Below are 21,215 nucleotides of genomic sequence, written 5' to 3'. Positions count from 1 at the left end.
GAGGTCAGAAATCAATTCGTCGAAAAAAAGGTATGTTTATTCAGAAAAAGTATTTTTTTTTGTGTCTGATTTTTCTAACTTAAAATAGCTTCTGCACTTATTAATTCGCATATTTGAGGTCACACCCTCAAGACATCAAGATTGAGTCCTAAAAAGTGAAAATCCTATCATTAGATCCAAAGTTATTCAGGGTGGTCCTTTCTTTTGTGAACTGTACATAGCTTCCATGCAACAAAACTTTTCTGAGCTCTCAGCTTCAAATCAGGGTTTTTCATTTAACTTAATTAGCTTGATTGAATTAAATGTAATATGACATGCTTTCAAAAAGGTTATAAGAATTCCATCCACTATATATGAAAACTATACAGCATGTAAAACTCGATGCTTCAATTTTTCCAAGTAGTTAAATCTAGCAATGTTAAAAATTGGATTAAAGTGGATTAAGTTAAAAATTAGATTGGATTAAAGAAGGCTATTTACATTTGGTTTTTCCTTCATTTTTTTGATAAATAACAAGTGAAAAGCTGATTTTGTAAACCAAATCAAAACTGAATTATTCACCTGGTTTATAATATTTCATCAAAAATTAAATGTTTTAACCCTGGCAGCAGAAACCAATCTCTACAGCAGCTGGCATTGCAGAGTATTATAGCATCTGAATTTTCTTTTTCATTTTAAAAAAGCAAATAAATGGGGGAAATTGCTGAGATTCCTTTTTAAAACAATCTAAATTTTACCTAATTAAAATTAAAAAGCTGAATTAAAGGAATATGGCAAAAGACAAAAAGTGAAGAATTTCTTTTCCCCTGCTACTTGATTACAAGCTTAACTTTATAGGGATTGGTCCTGTTTTTTAGTTTGTTTTGTAACATAGCGTAAAATTCAAGTTAGTCTCTATCTATAATTTTTTTAAGAGTTTACATTTGCAAATTTTACTACATTTATGTTAGATTAAGCTGAATTTATACAATAATAATATTTGTTAGCTTATGCTGAAAGCGCAAGAAAATTTGGAATAAGGAAAAATAGTACTGTAGACTCACTCCATAAATTCTGCTTCTGGAGTTTTCTTTTTCCAATTACCAATCCCAATTACAATACGTATTTTATCAATCATTAATATTGGACTATTATTGTCTTAACACCTTTTACTAAAATTATTAACAATTATCATTGATGGTTTTCTTCAGCACCTATTAATGCACAAAAGAAAAAACAGAATTTATTAAATTTTAAAACATTTTATTTTCTTAAAATTTTATTTACATATAAAAAACAAAGAAAAAAAAAGCAAAACTAGGAAAAAGAGAGCGAGAAAATAAAGATACAAATAGTATCTGTATAGCGAAAATCTATCAGAAATTATATTTAGTACAAAACTGCAGAATAAGTTTTGAAACAAGTGTCTTCCAAATAGATGCAACATTTTTCCAATACCTCGTAAGATATTAATTATACAATCATACTGCATAAAATTCAACAACAAGAATTTAAAACAAGTAAAAATACTTTATAACTACACTAGTATTGCAATAAAACAATTTTGTGTGCGAAAATACGCATTTGAATAAAAAAAAAAAAAAAGCAGCTGAATAGCTTTCATATTATACAAACTACAAATCTAAAAATATGAGACATATTGTCTTTGAACCATAAAATAAAACCTAATCATAAAACCAAAGAAAAAAAAATTGGTACAAGTAAACATACATATGTTTTGATACATTTAAAACACCAGAATTAATTGAAATTTTTTTTTGTAAATTTTGTTATCTCCTGAGTTGCTTTCTATAAAGGCCAGCTATACTTTTTGCAGCTAGGAGAAGAATTTCTCTTCGAGAAACACCTGTCAATGCTTCATGCCATTCAGAGTGATGCACTCCTAAAGCTGAACCAATAATTTGTCCAACAGTGATTGCATGTCCTGACCAACCAAGGGGATAGTCTGCAGGTGTTTGATCCTTTGCTTGATTAACATAAAGACTAGATATTGGTATTGCTTCAGTATAAACTTGCAATGATATGCCAGAATTAGAATCTTGTAAAAGCAGGCAACCCATATCAAACCAACTAAGAAAGTAAATTAAATCAATTATTTCTACATGGAAAATATACACTGAATTCAGTTACAATTATGCTTTTTTTACGCTATGATTAATTTCATTAAATTACTTTATCATTAAAGATTTCTGCATTTTTGCTGTTTACAGGCAAATACATTTTCCTGCCACAGATACTACAAAGGTGTAAGGCTTTTTAGGAAAATGAACCAGTATTGTATTACCATAACCTAGTTATCATTAAAGATTGCAATGGTAAAATATTATAAGCCACATTTTTTTGTTTTGTTTACGGGTTAATACATTATGTTCTCACACATACATGAAAAATGTTAAACTTTTTAGGAAAATGAACCAATATTGTATTACATAACCTGATAGAGACTTGAATTACTTGAGCACATTGAAAGTTCTTGTTGATACAATTGATTATGGTAAGGGAAGAGAAATTTCTTTAAGTGGGTTATTACATTTTATCTTCAAGATCATCAATTTAACAAATGATAGTAAAAATAAGTTTTTTTCAAAATTTTTAACTAATTTTTATTTAAACTTAATCTAGACATGTATAACTCTCAGACCAGGCTAAACTGAATTATTTGATGTTTTGTAGGTTAATTGGAAAATTATTATAATCTATCTGGAAATTGAGTTCTTTATCACTTGTGCAAATAAATAATTACTATGTTTTAAGTGTAATCAGTTAAAGCTACACATTTCCTTTAACTTTTATCCTTAAAAATACTATACTTATTATTTTTTTTATTCAATACATACTTTGCTAAAATCAATAGTTTTACCCATTAATTTTTATTTGTTTAATTTACTATTTGAAGTCAAACCTTCATCATGACACATTTTTATTTTTACCATGTTGTGCTGTTTACATTTTTTCGCTTAAAATGTAAACAATATTTTTATATATATATATATATATATATATATAGTTCTCAAAAATAAAACAAGAAATAAATACCCATTGCATACCATTTATTATAAGATAAATCCCTACAATGGTTCTTTTCTTTTCCACTAACACAGAGTTTGCTGCCTAAGTTTCCTTTGTTATATAATATAATTCAAATTTTATTTAGTGTTAATGAAGAGCACTTTTAAATAAATATTCTTTACTAACTTAAAGCTAAACATTTTCAACTGAAATAAACAATTTTGCAAAGCTTTGAGAAAATGTTTGGAAAATTGAGTTCAAACAATGTAAGAACACCTTACAAATAGCTGTAAATAAATAGCTTTTACTGAAAAAATATATCATGAAAATTACATAATAAATACATATTTAAAAAGTTTGTAGTGTTGACTACACAGTTGCAGAATATATTATCTCACCAATTTTATAAACATTTGAATTAGTATCGAAACAGTCCAAAACATTTTCAGCAGTTTAGGGTTAAAGAAGTTTTTTGACAATATCTCAAAATCTATCACACTGACATCTGATTTGTTTGAGGAATAACATTGGTGTGAGGAATAAAATTAAAAAAAAATTTCCCTGCAAAGAAATTTAATTTTGAATTCTGTTTCAGATTATGAATCATTTTAATTTACAAACAAAAAAAAAACATATGAATTTTAGAGTAATATCCTTATTAATTTTTGTGTGAAAATTGTTGCATTAAGTTCATAAAAATTTTTGTGCCACATTAAATCTACCTTAAGCTAAGCATCATGAGGTGACATAAATGTCCAAACTACATTATCTTTATTTATAACTCACCATAGGTAATGATCTTTAAGGAGTTCTAGATGGAATTAAGACATGGGCGTGTATTAAGATGGTACAGTACGGAACCCGTTATCCGGAATTCAGAAAACCAGAAAACCAAAAAACCGGAACGAAATTCGATACATTTTTCGGCCATTAAAAAAAAATTGTTTTTTTCCTCATAAAATTTTAGGATTTTTCTTTCTTTTTTGAAAGATGTTTATGTTAGATGCTTAGATGTTTGCTTTTTTGTTAGATGTTGTTAGACCTTACAATCATTTTGGAAATAATCATTAGTGTATTACTTCAACGTTTTTTCTTCTTTTTAAGATTATTACCAAATGTTTTTTTTTTAGTTGGGTTTAACAATAAAAAAAACGTCTTTTTGTAGCGATTCAGAAAACTGGAAAAATCAGTTATCCGGAATAGCGATGGTCCCGATCGTTCCGGATAATCGGTTCCCTACTGTATATATAGTTTAAATATTTAATGATAGTCGTAAGCAAATTATGTGACATACATTGCTTCAAAATAAATACATATTGCAATGTGAAAGAACTATCCCACAACTACCATTCTTTACACAGCCAGAAAAAAATTTAAGATGTTGATAATGAAGATAATGTAACACTTTTTAAAATATTTAATCAAAGAAAAAACAAAGCATTATGCAACTTTTCACTTATTTTTTTGCCTCTAACAATTAAATTATTTATTTACACTTTTAATACAATTTTCTAGTTTCTTTTTTTAAAAAAAATTACTCTTATTTTATTTTTAACAAATCAATTGGTAAAAAAGCAAATACTTTTACCCACTGGCAAAATGGGCCTTGGCTTGGATTTCATGGCGTCCTCACTTTTCAACTACAATAATCAAGAGTAATAGTAAACAGTGTCGTTGCTATTGCGATCGCTGTTGCTTGATAATTTTTTAATAATTCTTTTTTTCACTTTTAATTTTGTTATGCATTAAGTTGGTGAGTTTATTTTTGAGATATGAGACTAGAGAAATCCCATAAATGCTTCTTGAGTTGTGAATAAAAGAGAATTTCATCATTTAAATGATATTTTTGCCTTTATTGTTTTACTTAAAAATCACAAATAAAGAGGGTCCAAACTGATTGACACAGTCCCAAAAGTTAGTGTTCAAGTAAGAAAAAAATTATGCCAAGGCCTAAACTTACTGAGGCAAAAAAAGCCAAAAAAACGTAGATGGGAATACCTTAAGCGTTACACGTAAACGAAAAAATGAAAGGACTCCGTTCGCAAACGCAAGCATGATGCCCATCCCTCACAAAAGTACCAAAGTGGTTGAGAGAATTGAATCCTACCTAAGAGCGAATGGTGACTCTCGAAACCCCTTTCATGCAAATACAAGAACTGGGTGTTGATCACCAGTTAGGGATAAAAGGATCCATTGTCAACTTACCCATTAATTTGCACAAGACCGTAGACTGTCTTCCAGGCAATATAAATGATTCATTCACTATTCATATAAAATTGAAAAAAAGCCTAGCTTTCAAATCATATTTCATGAATGAACGTGAATACGAAACAGGTGTATGATGCAGGTTACACTCTCCATCAAACACCATTGCACCAATCAGAAAATGTCAATATTGATCTCCATTGGCTGTTCAATGTCTATTCAGTCATCAAAAGAATTTACACACAATGTGTCCGAGCTGCATTTAAATATGTCTGCAAAATTGTGTACCGAGCAGTTCAGGATAAACAGTTAAAGATGTCAGGATTATTAGTAAAAGTTTCCTTTCCAAAAAAAAATAATTAGACAACAATCTTTTTCCAATGGGTAACCTGTGATCGCTTTGCGGCAATCACAATTTTCTTTATTTTGTAGTGAATCATACTTTTTTTAAAATTGGTTTCATTAATAACCTTTGTTTTACAAAAAAAATTAATGAAGAAATAAAATATTATAGAAATGCTACAAGCTATAAAATCAGTGTATAAATAGTACACATTTATAACTTCTTCAATATTATAAAATTATTTCCAATGAGAATTATATCACTTATGTCATATTTATTATTAATGATAATGTTATATATTAAATAATGCAGTAATATAATAATTATCAGATCACTGGCTACATTGCAACTTAATTATTATCAACAACCGACTGTATTACTTAATACATAACACTTAGCTCCTTATTTAAAAATAAAACATTAAGTTCTCAATTTTCAATCAAACTCTATTCTTGTCAGAGGACACAAAAAATGGCGCTACTTAAAAAAGGCCTATTGTTGTAATTTTCTGTGTGAAAAATATCGTTCGAACTCCATTTTAAGTTTTCAAGGTAAGCACAACACTCAGATCAAAAATGTGGGTGTTGTCATTTAGAAATTTCAATATTTTTCACTGTAACAGTGAGAGCTATGCAATTGTTTATTACTTCATTCAAGCAAATAGATTATCATGCCTATGTATAAATTTTTATTTTGCTCACTCCAAAATGTCATATTTTGGCTAAGTTGTTTTATATATGATATTCCCCTCTATTATAAATAAATTAATCCTCATAAAGCTAACTCATTAGTTATATTTACAACCTGTTTGCTTTCTTGCATAAAAAAAACAATTTTCTCATGTTCTCCAAAAGAGAAACAGTGTTTGGTAGTTAAAGGATTAAAATAAATTACAGTCAAACGCAGCTGTAGTGAACCTTCAGCGGGCCCAGTAATATGCCCACTATAAACAATGTGTGTGATTCCTTTAATCCAAATTTCTTGAAAAATATTTTTAAGCATATAATAGTTGAATTATTGAAAAGAGAGATTGCGATTTATTTAAAAAATATTAAATAATTAAATAGACAATAAAGCAAAAATTAAAGAGAAAAATACTATTACTTACTTAGTTAAAAATTGGTTTTAATTTTACATTTTATGAAAGAAATTATGATTTCTGATTGAACACAATTTGATTTTAAGTAGAATTCATCAATTTTCTTATTCATACTTTTTGTACAAAAAAAAAAAAAAAAAACATATTCTGCATAGTTACTGCTGATATTACTTCAGATATTCACTAGAAGAGATACTTTCAGTTTTTTAAATTTTTCAAGATATACTTAGAGATTTATTTTGTAACTTTAGAGTTTATTAGTCTATGCGTTTAATGTGCTATTTAACAACTTGTTCAAGGTAAGGCGATTAGCATAAAGGAGTAAAATAAGACACAATGTAGAGGAATGCTATAATTTGCAGTACCAACATAAGCAAGTTCAAAGTTGGAGGACCGATAAAAAAATTAGGTGAAATAAACTTTGAATGTCCTATAACCGAATTACCGATTTCTCAGATGTTCACTATAAGCTTTTGTAATAACATTATCTAAACGGGGGTATGGACGGGACCACTAAAAAGTTCAGTAAATCCTGAAACCGCTGGGTTTGATCGTGTAACCAAATAACAATAATGTAACTCACTTTTCTGGTGTAAACTCCACAATGAAATTTTCAATCGCTAATAGAACATTATTACCATCTGAATAACCTTGTTGTCTTATGTTATTAATTCTTTCTTCAGCAGCTTTCAGTCCAGCTGAAAATCCTACTGGTTGAGGTGCAATACTACTGGATTGTACAGCAATACCTTGCACAGTAGCTTTTCCAAACACTTGCTGGAATGCTTCCCTCACAGCAGATATTTTAGCTTCATTACCAGATGCAACAATTACATTTATGTCACCACCAGAATCTAAGGAACAAAAGTATTGTTTAAAGAAATTAGATTTAAGATCACAGATTATATATATATATTAAAAAAATTTAGAGAATTTTGTTTCCTGAATGAGAAAAAAAGAGGACATACTTATAATTTCTTTCATTCCAGGATCAAGAGTAGTGATAACTGAATCCACAGAACTCTAGAAAGATACATTAAACCATAAACATCATACAATTAAAAAAATAATATTTGACTACATTTGAAAAAGTATTTACTAAAAATTAGTAAAATATTTTAAAATTGGATTAGAACAGGGCTGCCTCCAAAGGAGGAGTTGATAGTTGAAGAAGGGGCCTCGGTATTGATGATCTGCAGCTCTGATCATAATTATATATAAAACAGTCAAAAGTCACTTTACTTCATGACCTGGGAGATAAAGAATGTACATTCTTATTTTAAATAATTTCCATTCATATGTTTTTTTTTTTAAAAAATGAATTTCTAATATTGATTTGTAAAAAAGAAATATTGCATAATAAAACAATGGTGGCTTTGTTAATTTGTATTATCTTGGATAATGAGGATAAGAGTTCTAGTTTCAGAATTTAGAAATTTTCCTAAAAAATGCTAAGCAATTTCATCTGAAATTCACTTAAAATGTATTTTATTTTATAAGTGGTAATGAAAAACAAATTATATTTTGGTTGTTAAACTTAAAGCGTAACAACTAACACACATCATGTGTGCATGTGCGCGCATTTTAATATTTGCACCAATAATTTTCAAGCTTTTGGTGAGGTTGTATCTTATAAAAATATTGATAAGCTATAGTTTTGTTTTGTTAAATGCACAACACAAAATATTTTTACAATTTCAATCAGTTATAAAAATTAATTCACATTAAATTGCAAAGAACTAAGATAAATTATTTCCATGACTAGTTTCCTATCTGAAAGTATTGTAATGGTTCATAACTTCATTAGTGAATAACAATATATTCGATAAAGATTTAGTTGAATCATAAAAGTGTAGTAGGTTGTTTAACTTGTATGCACTAAATCTACAATTTGAAATTAAATTACTGATATGCAACATTTCAGCTAAATCACAATTTCATTTTTTCAGATTAAAGATAAAGGGTAGAAGAAATATTTACCATAATTAATTAATCAAAAAAAGAAAGTTTTTAAAATTAACATTTATCAAATAAACTTGCCAGTTCTTTATACATTCAGATCTTTAAAATTTTTTTTATGGATGAAAATTTCATTAGCACTAATTTTTATGAGGTTATATATTTGGTATTTAAATATGCAAATGAAACTGAAGAAAATATATAAAATTTATATTATGTTTAATTAGAATTAAATTCTGGTACATTTAATGCTAAACTATAATTTGTATAATCTAATACTGCAGTTAGAAAATAGCTTCAAACTTCTTAAGTAATTTAGGAAGAAGAAAAATTAAAAAAAATAAAAAACTGATAATTTGTTTCAAGTCAAGTTATGAGGTTAACTGATGTTTATATTTAAAAAGAAATTAAGTTACTTGTTTTGCTTAAAAATCTGATTTTTTTATCCTCGAAATATTTAAACGTACTAAGATTTAATTTTTATTACTCTGCTTAAGATCCAGATTTTGAATTATAAATATGCAGATAGATAAAAAGTTAATTCCTGAATTTCTCTGAACTCCTTCACAATAATAATTCAATGATGAAGCAATCTCTGTACAACAATACTCAAACTACTAAAATCTAAAGATAAAAAGAAGAAATGTAGACGAATCGTGATATGTGATATCACAAAACGAGTGCCCAAGGCTCCCTGAACTAATAACCCCTCCTTTCGAGGCGGTCCTGATCAGATCCAACTTATTCAAGTGACAGTGGTTTAAATATAGGTGTGTCAGAGATTTATAATGAGTAAAGAACAAAAATTTTTTAGTTAAAATATTGAGTTTTTATATTTACTTCAACTAAGATAAAAAAATATAACAAAACACATTTAGATAAATATGGACATTTAACTGACAAAAAGTTGAATTTATCAGAATATATGTAAATTTTAATCAAAATTACAATTATGTAATTAATATCATGTTAAGATTATTAAGTTGTAATGATATAAAGTGTAACATAACAAACTAAACTGCATTTATAACAACATATCCTACCACTTCCACAGAGAGAATTGATGCCAACATGCATTGGTACTCTTTCGTTATTGCTAACCTATTTTACCACAACCATCCTATGAAAATATTTTTTTTTGTAATTCTTTCCACAGTAATATTGAAATATACTTTAAAGATGAATAATTTATATTGACATTCTTTAAATTCAAATGGTAATACAAGCTTCACTATATTTGCATAAAGATTAATGGCACAAATATTGCTTCAGATTAAATAATGAAGAAGAAATTAGTTTATTTAAATATAATAAACAAGAACTGTGCAAATAATATTAAATATAAAAATAATACAAAATTAATAAAATATATTTATGTAAAATAGCAGTATATAATTGAAAAGCAATACTTGTACGGAGTACGTTTTAAGATTTTTGTTTGAAAATCGGAATAACATAAAAAAAAAGAATACATACATTTATAATTTATTGCTTAAGTTTGCATATGAAATTTAATCTAACCTTTCAAACTATGGAAAAAAAATAACTACATCAAATTAATAATGTGTATAAATTGTAAAGAAAAATGTATTTAAAAAAAATAAGAGGACATTAAAAACAATCAGCTTTGAGAAACAATTATTGTATCTCAAAGCAATTATTTATAACTTATTATGATTCTAGCATTGACAATATAATTTACATTAAATATTCGAAGTTTTGGAGCTGATACAATTAGCTTTACAAATCAATTTTTAACTAAAAAACTTAAACCAAACAAGTCCATAAGAAACATGTTTTATATGAATCTTAAAATTAATTGATTAAAACAGTTAAATGATATAGGGAAAATAATAACTATCTTTAAGTACTTATTGGAATAGTTTAGTTAGAAACATAGAACCTTAAAGAAAGCTTATTAAAATAAAAATAAAAAAACAAAATGAAGCCAAACGAATCCATTAAAACATAAAATATCTTTTACATGAATCCTAGAATTAATTGATTATGACAGAAATGATAATTGAAAAACAATCATTATCTCTAAGTACTATTGGAATAGTACCTTCTTGCTATTAAATATACTTAAAATATATATTTTTCATTACATATTAAATAAAATTAAAATACAGTCAAATGATTAAAAAAAAAGCCGAAGACAATGTTCATCCCTAAAACTTTTTTTTATTAGAATACTTCTTGGTGAGTATTGTTATAAAATGTTTTCAGATGCAAATATAAACCAATTTTAACATCAATTATTGGCATTTACACTAAAATAATAAAAATGAATAGTCAGAAAAATTGGAATCCTTAAATTTCAATTTAATAAGAAGTTCAATTTCAATTTAATCAGTAGTTCTTTATAAAAAAAAACTTTATGTACTTAGAATAACCTATTTCTAAAATATCTTATATTTTTGAAGAGAAATGGGTAGTAATTTATTAACTAACTTTTCACTACTGTTATGAAATAATTTGTAACCCATTAAATATACTGATAAGTTTAAGTTTTTTTATTTAAAATTTAAAAATCTAATTTTCGTTGAATATTTTCTTCATTTTCCAACTTTTACAGTAAAATTAAATTTTTGATGAAATTATTGGTTTTTTCACAAAAATGTAGAACAGTTTTATGAAATTAAGCAATAAGGCAAATCTTTTTAGATTGTTCTATATTTTCCATTATGTTTTAACTAAAACTACAGACAGTTTACAGATGAACAATGAAACACAATAACAAAATATATTGTTATTTTATATGATATATTCTAGTTAATCAACGAACAAAAAAAGTTTGGTTTATTTTGTAAATGCATATACAATGATTAAATAATAGTGAGGGAAACAAATTAAAATTTTTTTTAACAGTTAATAAAATCATTATCAATTTATTTTCTCCCTAACATGCACCAATAAAGTAATAAAAAATTATTTTAAAATGATGTGACAAAATATAAAGATTCACATAAAAAAAAATAAAATAGAAATCATAAAAAAAATAGAAATCATAAAAAAAATAAAATCATACAAAAAGAATAAGAATCATAAGATTTCTAAAAGTTCCATAGCTACAGTTAAAATTAGTAGAAACTACAGAAAATCTGTAGTAGTTGTGATTCCAATAAGTGTGTGAAATTCCTATAAGTGCGGAAACATACTTTTGAATTCAAAGTTTTTTTTTAAAAGAAAGATTTATAAAAATTTTAAAAATAATAAAGGATAATAAAAGATTACTTTAGCTTTTTCTGCAACTCTATTTAGTAGTTGATTTCCTTTAATCCAACCCCACATGCCAGCGCTAGCTTCACCAGGACTTTCAGGAACAAATGTGTTTGGAACCTGTTCTGCTCCTGGTAATACTATAGAACATTGTGATAAGTTAGGATTTAAGACACTTATTGGGGGTTGGGGAATTGCAGCTGCAGCATATTGGTTCCTGTGACAGAAAAAATACATATTTGGTAAATGGAAATGAAATAATAACCGCATACAATTCAGCATGGGATTAAAAATGTCACATTTAAAAGTGCATACTTTGTAATACATCAAAGAAAAAATCAAGAAAATGCTTTTAAAAAAAATGACGGAAAAAAAAAAACAAGGAGAATTTTTTGGAACGGTAAACATACATCAGACTACTTTTAAAATGAGCAAACAATAAACTAAAAAAGGTATACCTAATCATAAAAAGTCTATTCATCTCCAGCTGATGAGCAGGTAACATATCATATTATGCTACTTAAACTTCAATTACAGCAAAGTGTCCATTTTTTTTTCAAGTTATAAAAATTCTATAACTTTAAAGTCCCATTACTCAATGTTAAAAAAGTTTCAGAATTTTCAAGTCAGTTTAAGTAATTTCAAATAACGATTACTCAAACTATGATTTTAATTTTAGTTCAATACAGTTTAGTCATACTAAACATTTTGATCAATTTGCAATATTAAAAAACTGGAAATCTGGTATTTGCATTAAATGAATGATGTTGTACAATTAATTTGGTTTTCCTTTACTGCTTTATTTTAATACTTTTATTATCAACATAAACTTTTCTATTTCTTTTACTAAATCTTTACATTTTTGGATAATTCAAAAAAAAAAAAGAAAAAGAAAACACTTTTTAAATCCTCTTGGTGCAATTTTAAAGTTGAGTTCTTAATTAATAATTTACTGCAGCTACCTGATGAACTAAAGGTGCAGGAAAAAATGAACTTCTTTTTTTGAAGTGCAAGACTGATAAGGAAAACGTGTGTTAATTTGCATTGGGTTAAATTTTGCACTTTTGTTACTTTATTTGAATGAAATATCTTCATACATATCAAATCTTTTTTTTTTTTACAATACATAATTACAGTACAGAACCCGTTATCCGGAAATCAGAAAACCGGAAAACCAAAAAACCGGAACGAAATTCGATAAATTTTCCCGCCATTTAAAAAAAAAAATTTTTTTTTCCTCATAAGATTTTAGGATTTTTCCTTCTTTTTTGAAAGATGTTTACTTTACCATCATTTTGGAAATAATCATTAGTGTATTACTCCATCGTTTTTTCTTCTTTTTAAGATTATTTCCAAAAAAAATTTTTTTTCCTGTTGGATTTAACAATAAAAAAACGGCTTTTTGTAGCCAATCAGAAAACCGGAAAGATCAGTTATCCGGAATAGCGATGGTCCCGATCGTTCCGGATAATCGGTTCCCTACTGTATTAGCCTTCTTCTTTTTAGATACATAATTCTTTAACTCGTATTAAAAGTTAAAATTGGGGCAGTAAATAGTTTTCATACGTATTATTAAATAAATTTACGTAAACAAATATCATACTGATAATAAAAAGATTTAAGTGATTATGAGCAAAAATAAACAATAAAAGTATTACCAATTTTGAGTTTCTACAAATGGGCCTGCTAATGGTACAGATGACTGAGCCAAAGAGTTAGTAGGTATAGTTGAGAAATATTCAGGGGAGCTGGTTGGATTATAAAAATGTATCTTAGACTGGTCTGGAGCTGAAGCAGATGATTGGTATGGTGTACTTGGAGGTGGTGAAGGTACAGAAACTGGTGTCAGAGGAGTAGCAACAGTAATTTCTTTGTTGACCTCTTAAAAAATAAGAAGCTTTTAATACATTTTAAAGTAACGTATTTAATAAATTTACCAGAGGAGATAAACATACTCCAAGTAAATACCATTTTATCAAAGCTGATATAGTGTTTTCATTTGTGATTTATTGTTTGAGATGGCAAGAAAAAGACCTTTTAAAGATGAAGGAAGTAGGCATTTTTTTTTCACCCAAGAAACTTATAAATACTAGATTAAAAATAGAATTCTATTGCTTTGTGATTTATTTACCTTTTTTGCTTTTAATATTAAATATATTTAGTAACTGCTTAGTTATTATCGATTTGAATATTATCTATTTGAATTAATGAGCACGATGATCTTTATATGTATATGTGTGTGATACTTATAAACTTTCATACTATAATAATAAATATGATAACATTTTCATTTCAATAATTTAAAATAAAAAATACACTATATAAAGATTTCTTTGATTCTATTAAAAGATTTCTTTAGAGGATATGAGCTCTCCAATAATATCAAATAAAAAAATGAATATTAAGTGCAAAGTTTTTCGTTTGGTCAACACTTGTATAAAAGTAGGGATGAGAACTGGATCAACTGGCAGAAAATAAAAGGAATTTTTCTCCCCAATGAGAAAAAAGTGACATTTATATCAAAAAGTCACAGTATTAATAAATTCAAAATTTAAACAAGTATGTACTATGTATAAAATAAAATAGTGAACTCCCTGAGTTAGTTTTGATCAAATGATCATATTTTCGTGTAATAAAACTCAAATTTAAAGATAATAATCTAACCCTAAATATGCAAAATAATTAGTACAGATGATGTTTAAGTTGTGACTACTATATTAAGTTACGACACATAATCATACACCTGAGTTAACCACACATAATCATAAAACTCATTTATCAAAAGATTATTCCATATATAGGGCTGCACAACCTTTTAAAGTGAAGGTCCACTTGCACAGCAGGTTGACTAACAAAGGGCCACAGGCATATTCAGTCATGTTTGTGGCAAGTATGATATTTTTTATACAAACATTAGTGTTCTAAGCCGATTTGAAGATTAAATGATTTTTAGGGATCTTTGGAAAAGAACGATTTCTATGTCTTAAAATTATTAAGAAAATATATTTTTTATCTACGAATTAATATTGAAACACTTGTATGAGACGTTATACATGTAGGTGTATGTGTGTATATATACATGTATATAAACACACATATATATACATACATTCATATATATATATTTATATTTGGGGAAAAATATAAATTATATTAAAAAAAAAAAAAACTGTAATCTTCATAGAGTGAAAGTGTAAAAAAAATACATACATATTTTAATTAAATTTTTTTTTTATTGGGTTTGAAAAAAAAACAAAAATTAAAACTGAACCATTATATTACTAAATAAGATTCAAAATTTATTTGATATTATATTTCCAATACTATTTACATTTCTTGAGTAATTAGAGGTTTTATAAATTTTAAATAGGTAACGTTTTCTTTTTTGTTTTTTTCTTTAAAAAAATAACCTGAGCTATTAAAAATGAATTACGTACAGTGAGCAGTTAAAAAATTCGCACTTTTCTTCCTCTAGTTTTTAAATTTTTCAGGTTGCAAAAACATTGGTATTCTAAATACCACGTACAAATGCATGGCATTAACTGCCAAAAAAGCGATGTAAAAATAACGTACATTTACGACAAAATATGCACAAACAAATAGTACAAAAAAGCGATTATTAAAAAAGGATTAATAAAAAATTAGCGTTTTGTAAATAAGATTATAGTTAAAATAACGGAATTGTCAAAATCACATGGAAAAGTATCGCAATAATTTAAAAAAGAAAAATCTTACATTTACGATGAAATTAGCTTGAATAAAGTACATAAATAAGTCAATATTTAAACGCTTGATTTAAAATTCACATGTCATAAAAAAATCAGCCTTTTCAAAACCACAAGGGAATGCATCACAAAAACTGCTAACAAATTAATGAAAAATAACTTGAGTTATGATAAAATTGGCAAAAACAAAGCTCGTCGAATAGTGATTATTTAAATATCAATTCGAAACGAGCAAATCGTAAAAATATTGTAGTAAAAATACGAGATCTTCAAAATCACGTGGAAAAGCGCAGCAATAACTACCTTTAAAAAAATAATTTCTGATTTACGATTAAATTCACGCAAACAAAGCATGTCAAAAAGTGATACATTAAATGTGTGATTTATAGCTCACAAGTTGTAATATTGTAATAAAATTTATCAGGATTTTAAGAACCGCATGGTAATAAATAGCTATAAATGCCAAAAAAATTCAAAATGTCACTTGGATTTATGATGAAATTGGCAAAAATAAAGTAGAAAAGTTATTATTGAAACTCATAATTCATACAATGTATTATCATATTAAAAATACTGGGTTTCTTAAGACCATGCGGATTTTCGTAGCAATAACTGAAAAAGCAATCGATAAACAACATTGATTTACATTAAAATCTGAGCAAAATGAACGCATCATGACTAAAATGTGCGATTTTTTGAGATTTGAAAAAAAAAAAAAAAAAAAAAAACTTCGTGTTTGGATGCTTTTGCAGGCCACACATCAACTATCGGTAGGCTGCAGGTTGTGCACCCCTACAACACAGAACTTTTTCTAATTAATTATTATGATTCTATTTAGTAATCATAGAAAAATTTGAACTTTTTATCCTTTTATTCTAAAAAGAACAATCTTTCTAAAAAAAGATTCATGTGGTCTAAACAAAAATAATGTGAAAAAGCAATATAGGGATGGTAAAAACATCACAAATATTAATTTCTATATCAGTATATTTTAATACTATGTTATAAATTCACTTTTCAAAATATTTAATTTAATAAAACATTAAATATTATCACAACTTGTATCTTTTTATATGAAAATGATATCATTTTACATAAAATAATATTAGTTATACAAACATATATTAATTGAATAAAATGGAAAATAAATGGAAAGAATGCAATTGTGATCATACCTGGAACTTGAGCTTCTTTCAAAAGATTTTCATCATTTTTGCCTCCCAAGAATTCAAATGTAGAATCTCCATTAGTGTCATCTCCTAATTCTTCCATCATAATGCTACAATAGCAAACTAATATTAGTTTCTTTAATAGAAAAATCATGCAACTTAATGATAACAGAAATATGAAATTTAAAAATGAAGAGGAAAAAAAAAAAAAAAGAACAGACATTTTGGCTCAATGTTTACTTTAATTTTATCTTAAAATGGATCTGATCTTATCACTAATAATTTAAGACAAGGCATCTGTTAGACATGTCCATGGGTGATTTCATCCATGACAAAGAAAATCGAAACATTTTCGTTCAGTTAACCTCAAAATTATATATATATGATATGATAGAATATGATGAGAATAAAATGATAATCAAAATGTAAACAAAAGAGGAATTTGAAACCTAAAAATTGAAGTTTTCTTTATTCATTTGTTATAATTAGAACAGTCAAGTATTTCGAAACTTACATTTGAAGCACTCTAAATTCATATTTTAAAAATATTCCTTGTTTTTCGAAAAAATTTTTTTTTATTATCACTACTATAAGTTTATCCCAACTGAACATATTTCTGGTAAAAAATATTATGATTTTGCAAGATTATTTGCTATTTTAAAACCTTCGATCTCTTTGGCAGTTGTAGAACTAATGCTATATAAGAAATTTGTGTTATGTTTTTACTTTCAATAGCATTATAAATCAGAAAGTGCTTCATTCCCACACATTGTCTTTATATGTAATAATTTTTAGATGAAATCCTATAAGTTTTTCATGATAAGATCAGGGACGCACAACCTTTTTGAGTGAAAAGCCATTTACACAGCAGCAGGGTTGGGTTTTTGTGGTTAAAAACTGGTTTTTGACATGACAGTGGTAAAAACCGTCAAAAACCTACTGTTTTCTTTAATTTATGGCATATAGCGGACAATATATTATTTTCACAAAATTGCCTTTATAAATGAATGTTGTAAATGATTATTATTGATTTTGCAACTATATACATGTATTCTTATAGAAGGATATACATTCATATAGAAATATTGTACGGTACAGAACCCATTATCCGGAAATCAGTAAACCGGAACGAAATTCGATAAATTTTCCTGCCATTTTTAAAAAAAATGTTTTTTTCCTCATAAGATTTTAGGATTTTTCTTTCTTTTTTGAAAGATGTTTACCTTACCATCATTTTGGAAATAATCATTAGTGTATTCCTTCATCGTTTTTTCTTCTTTTTAAGATTATTTCCGAAAATTTTTTTTTTTTGTTGGGTTCAACACTAAAAAAACGGCTTTTTGTAGCGATTCAGAAAACCGGAAATATCAGTTATCCGGAATAGCGATGGTCCCGATCATTCCGGATAATCGGTTCCCTACTGTAATATACTTATTGAAAATAGTGATACTTTACTTTTATCATTATAGTTTGATTTGCAAAGGATTCAAAATTTTGCACTTCTTAATTGTTAGAAATAAACAAACAAAAAAGCTTGAAACTATTAATAAATTCAAGAACTAAAAAGAATTTTGCTTTGCTAATTTGGCATTTCCTAAATATTAGAAATAAGCTAAACAAAACTTTCAAAACTTGTAACAAACTCTAAGTCAAGAATGACTTGACATTCTTCAGTAATGTAATATGCCAAACAAAATGATGCTTGGAAATGTTTGAAATTTTGTTTAGTATCCTAATATTTTACTTCAAATAGTATGTTTTGATATAATCATGTTAGGAAAATGCAAGAATCTGTTCTTAAATATCTTATAATTCTAATTTTTTTTCTAATTTTATTGCCCAAAAATGGATTAATTTAAATTATAAGCAGTTAAACTCAAATAAAAATACAGTTTTACCAAAACTATGGGTTTTTGACATGACAGTAAAAACCATGGTATAAACCGGTAAAAATTGTCATGTGTCAAAAACTTGCCAACCCTGCACAGCAAGTAGAGTAACGAAAGGCCACACGCGTATTAAGACATATTGACGGTAAATATGATAATTTTTATGTAAACATTAGTGTTCTAAGCATTAAATATTTTTTCATCAATTAATTTTAATTTATTTACAGAAAAATAAATACTCTTAATTAGTAAAATTAATTTCAAAATGAAAAAACTGATACTTTTTAAAAATTTTTTTCTTCCTTTTTATCAAAAATTTATATATACAGTAGGAACTGATTATCCGGAATGACCAGGACCATCGCTATTCCGGATAACTGATTTTTCCGGTTTTCTGAATCGCTACAAAAAGCCGTTTTTTTACTGTTAAACCCAACTAAAAAAAAATATTTAGAAATAATCTTAAAAAGAAGAAAAAACGATGAAGTAGTACACTAATGATTATTTCCAAAATGATGGTATGGTAAACCTCTTTCAAAAAATGAATGAAAAATCCTAAAATCTTATGAGTAAAAAAAAATAATTTTTTTTTAAAAAAATGGCGGGAAAATTTATCGAATATCGTTCCGGTTTTTTGGTTTTCCGGATAACGGGTTCTGTACTGTATGTAAAAAATACACATATAAATATTAGGGTGATAAATGTTCTTTTTTTCTAACATCTAACGTAATACAAAAGTTCCTTTTAAAATAAATCCTAACAAAAAAAGAAAACAAAACTGTTATGCTTACAGAATGTTAAAATGAAATATTTTGAAGAAAATTCATAGGGTTTAAACAAAAACCCAAAATTAAAATAAAAGCATTATAGTACAAAATAAGATTTAATATTTATTTAGTATTATACTTCAGATATTCTTTCTATTTCTTGAATTACTAAAAGTTTTATGAATTTTAATTACAATGCTTTCTTTTTTTTCTAAAAAAATCACCTATATTACAAAAAAATTAAAACTAGATTACAAACAATGAGCAGCTAAAAATTTCATGATTCCTTCCATTTTTCAAATTTCTCATGTTGCAATTATATTGCACTGAAATATCGGATTTAAAATATCTCGTTAAAATGCATGGAGCAGACTGCCGAAAAAACACTAGAAAAATAATTTGGATTTACAATGAAATGGGCACAAAATTGTAGCAAAAAGTGATAATTTAAATGAGCGATTAGAAACTCCCCTGTCAAGATAACATAACATCATAGTAGCAGTTTTCTGGATGCCTTCTTTTTTAATAAGCACCTGATGTTAAGTCTTTTCAGATGTAGAGTGGAAAATATGCTTTTACTTTGTAAAATTGCAGAAAAAACATGCTTATTGGGCAATTATAAAGGAGCCGCCTTGGCATAAAGTGCACCAGAATAAGTTTCTTAGAAATAGGGGGGAGAATTCCGTATCTTGATCCGTTGCATAACAATCGCCAAGCCTTTGCAACTTCCGAGCAGTGGCCCATGAGAAACTAAAAAAAAAATCATCACAGAAAGGAATCAACTCGAAAGGTACGACTCCTAGCCACTCCCAGGCAAACATCTACATGCTTCTTTTATAAAAATTTGCAAGTTCAAAATTTATTAGGCACCTTGACGATTGTAGTTGGAGCAACAGATCACGATACTGAAATATCCTCTAAACATAAATTTCCACTTAAAGGTGTGCTCATGGAACATTTATGATTACAAGAAAATGTTAGCACAGTATTCAGTCACAATTCTCTACTAAAGTATGACTCTCAAAAAAGTTTTGATGACTACTACTGTCATGTAATGAAATGTAGTACACACATTAATATGGCAGTTTTACCCATTTATGTTTCAAATCTATGTATGCATTACAAATTATGTTCGCTGTTTTAAATCAATGAGTTTTTTCTTAAAGTTTTTTCTTACGTCAATAATAATTAACAATCATATAATTTATTTTCAAGTACTATACAATGAAATAAATAACAATGCATTTTTTGAAATAAAAAATATATAACTTAAAGATGCAAAGGAAATTATTTTAGTATAACTTTCAGATTAGCATATTCTAATAACGAAACTAAATTCTTATAAGCGAATAACTAGATTGTTTCTTTTTATTATTAAAAACAACCATATAATTACAGATTCAGAAGACTAAGAGATACAGAATTGTGAGACTGATTATTTAAGGCAATAAAAATATTTAGTTTTTCACCTAGTAAAAATATTAAATTCCAAACGACATAAGAACACAAATATTTACGTTTACGAATACAACGAAGAGCCACGTTTGTTAGTGAGAGTACAAAATGATACAATTGAATATTCAGTCGCAAAAGTTTGTTCTGTTTTGATCGTAAATTTGTTCTAATAAACGTATATTACCATGGAAAACGTTGGAAAAGTTTATTCAATTTCTTAAGAATGGAGAGTTCTAAAAATAAAATGAACACAAAATAAATCCTAGCCTTGAATGGTATGTTACTTAACTGACTAGTCAATAATTCTCATATCAAAGATTCGAGACCTTCTAAATCCTATTTTTCCATCGACCTTTTAGTTGTTAATGTTTGG

General features: G+C 26.7%; 1 protein-coding gene across 4 annotated transcripts; it reads right to left on the bottom strand.

Annotated features, from left to right (window-relative positions):
- Positions 1 to 1,221: 1,221 nt before the first annotated feature.
- Positions 1,222 to 21,191, bottom strand: LOC107450245 (protein PRRC1). Of its 4 annotated transcripts, none has more exons than XM_087150311.1 (7): positions 21,027 to 21,191; positions 16,738 to 16,841; positions 13,496 to 13,718; positions 11,853 to 12,054; positions 7,625 to 7,679; positions 7,240 to 7,510; positions 1,222 to 2,070 (listed from the first exon to the last, which is right to left on the bottom strand). In XM_087150311.1, the coding sequence occupies exons 2-7, from the start codon at positions 16,835 to 16,837 to the stop codon at positions 1,770 to 1,772; spliced, it is 1,152 nt and encodes a 383-aa protein (XP_087006437.1). In that variant the 5' UTR covers positions 16,838 to 16,841; positions 21,027 to 21,191; the 3' UTR covers positions 1,222 to 1,769. The 4 variants fall into 4 exon arrangements, with proteins under 4 accessions (XP_087006437.1, XP_087006435.1, XP_087006436.1 ...); XM_087150309.1 differs by lacking the exon at positions 21,027 to 21,191 and adding an exon at positions 20,857 to 21,019; XM_087150310.1 differs by lacking the exon at positions 21,027 to 21,191 and adding an exon at positions 20,905 to 20,934.
- Positions 21,192 to 21,215: the final 24 nt, after the last annotated feature.

Source organism: Parasteatoda tepidariorum, chromosome 8 (assembly GCF_982258835.1).
Source record: "Parasteatoda tepidariorum strain Cologne lab strain chromosome 8, Ptep-v5.0, whole genome shotgun sequence".
Lineage (NCBI taxonomy): Eukaryota > Metazoa > Arthropoda > Arachnida > Araneae > Theridiidae > Parasteatoda > Parasteatoda tepidariorum.
Note: the sequence above shows the minus strand (reverse complement) of the source record. Positions and strands in the feature narration are given on the sequence as shown.

Coding starts and splice junctions, on each gene's coding strand:
- LOC107450245 (XM_087150311.1), bottom strand. CDS start 16,837: ATGATGGAAGAATTAGGAGATGACACTAATGGAGATTCTACATTTGAA. Junction 12,055..13,495: donor TTTGTAGAAACTCAAAATTG/GTAATACTTTTA, acceptor TTTCTGTCACAG/GAACCAATATGCTGCAGCTG. Junction 7,511..7,624: donor TGGAATGAAAGAAATTATAA/GTATGTCCTCTT, acceptor TTTGTTCCTTAG/ATTCTGGTGGTGACATAAAT.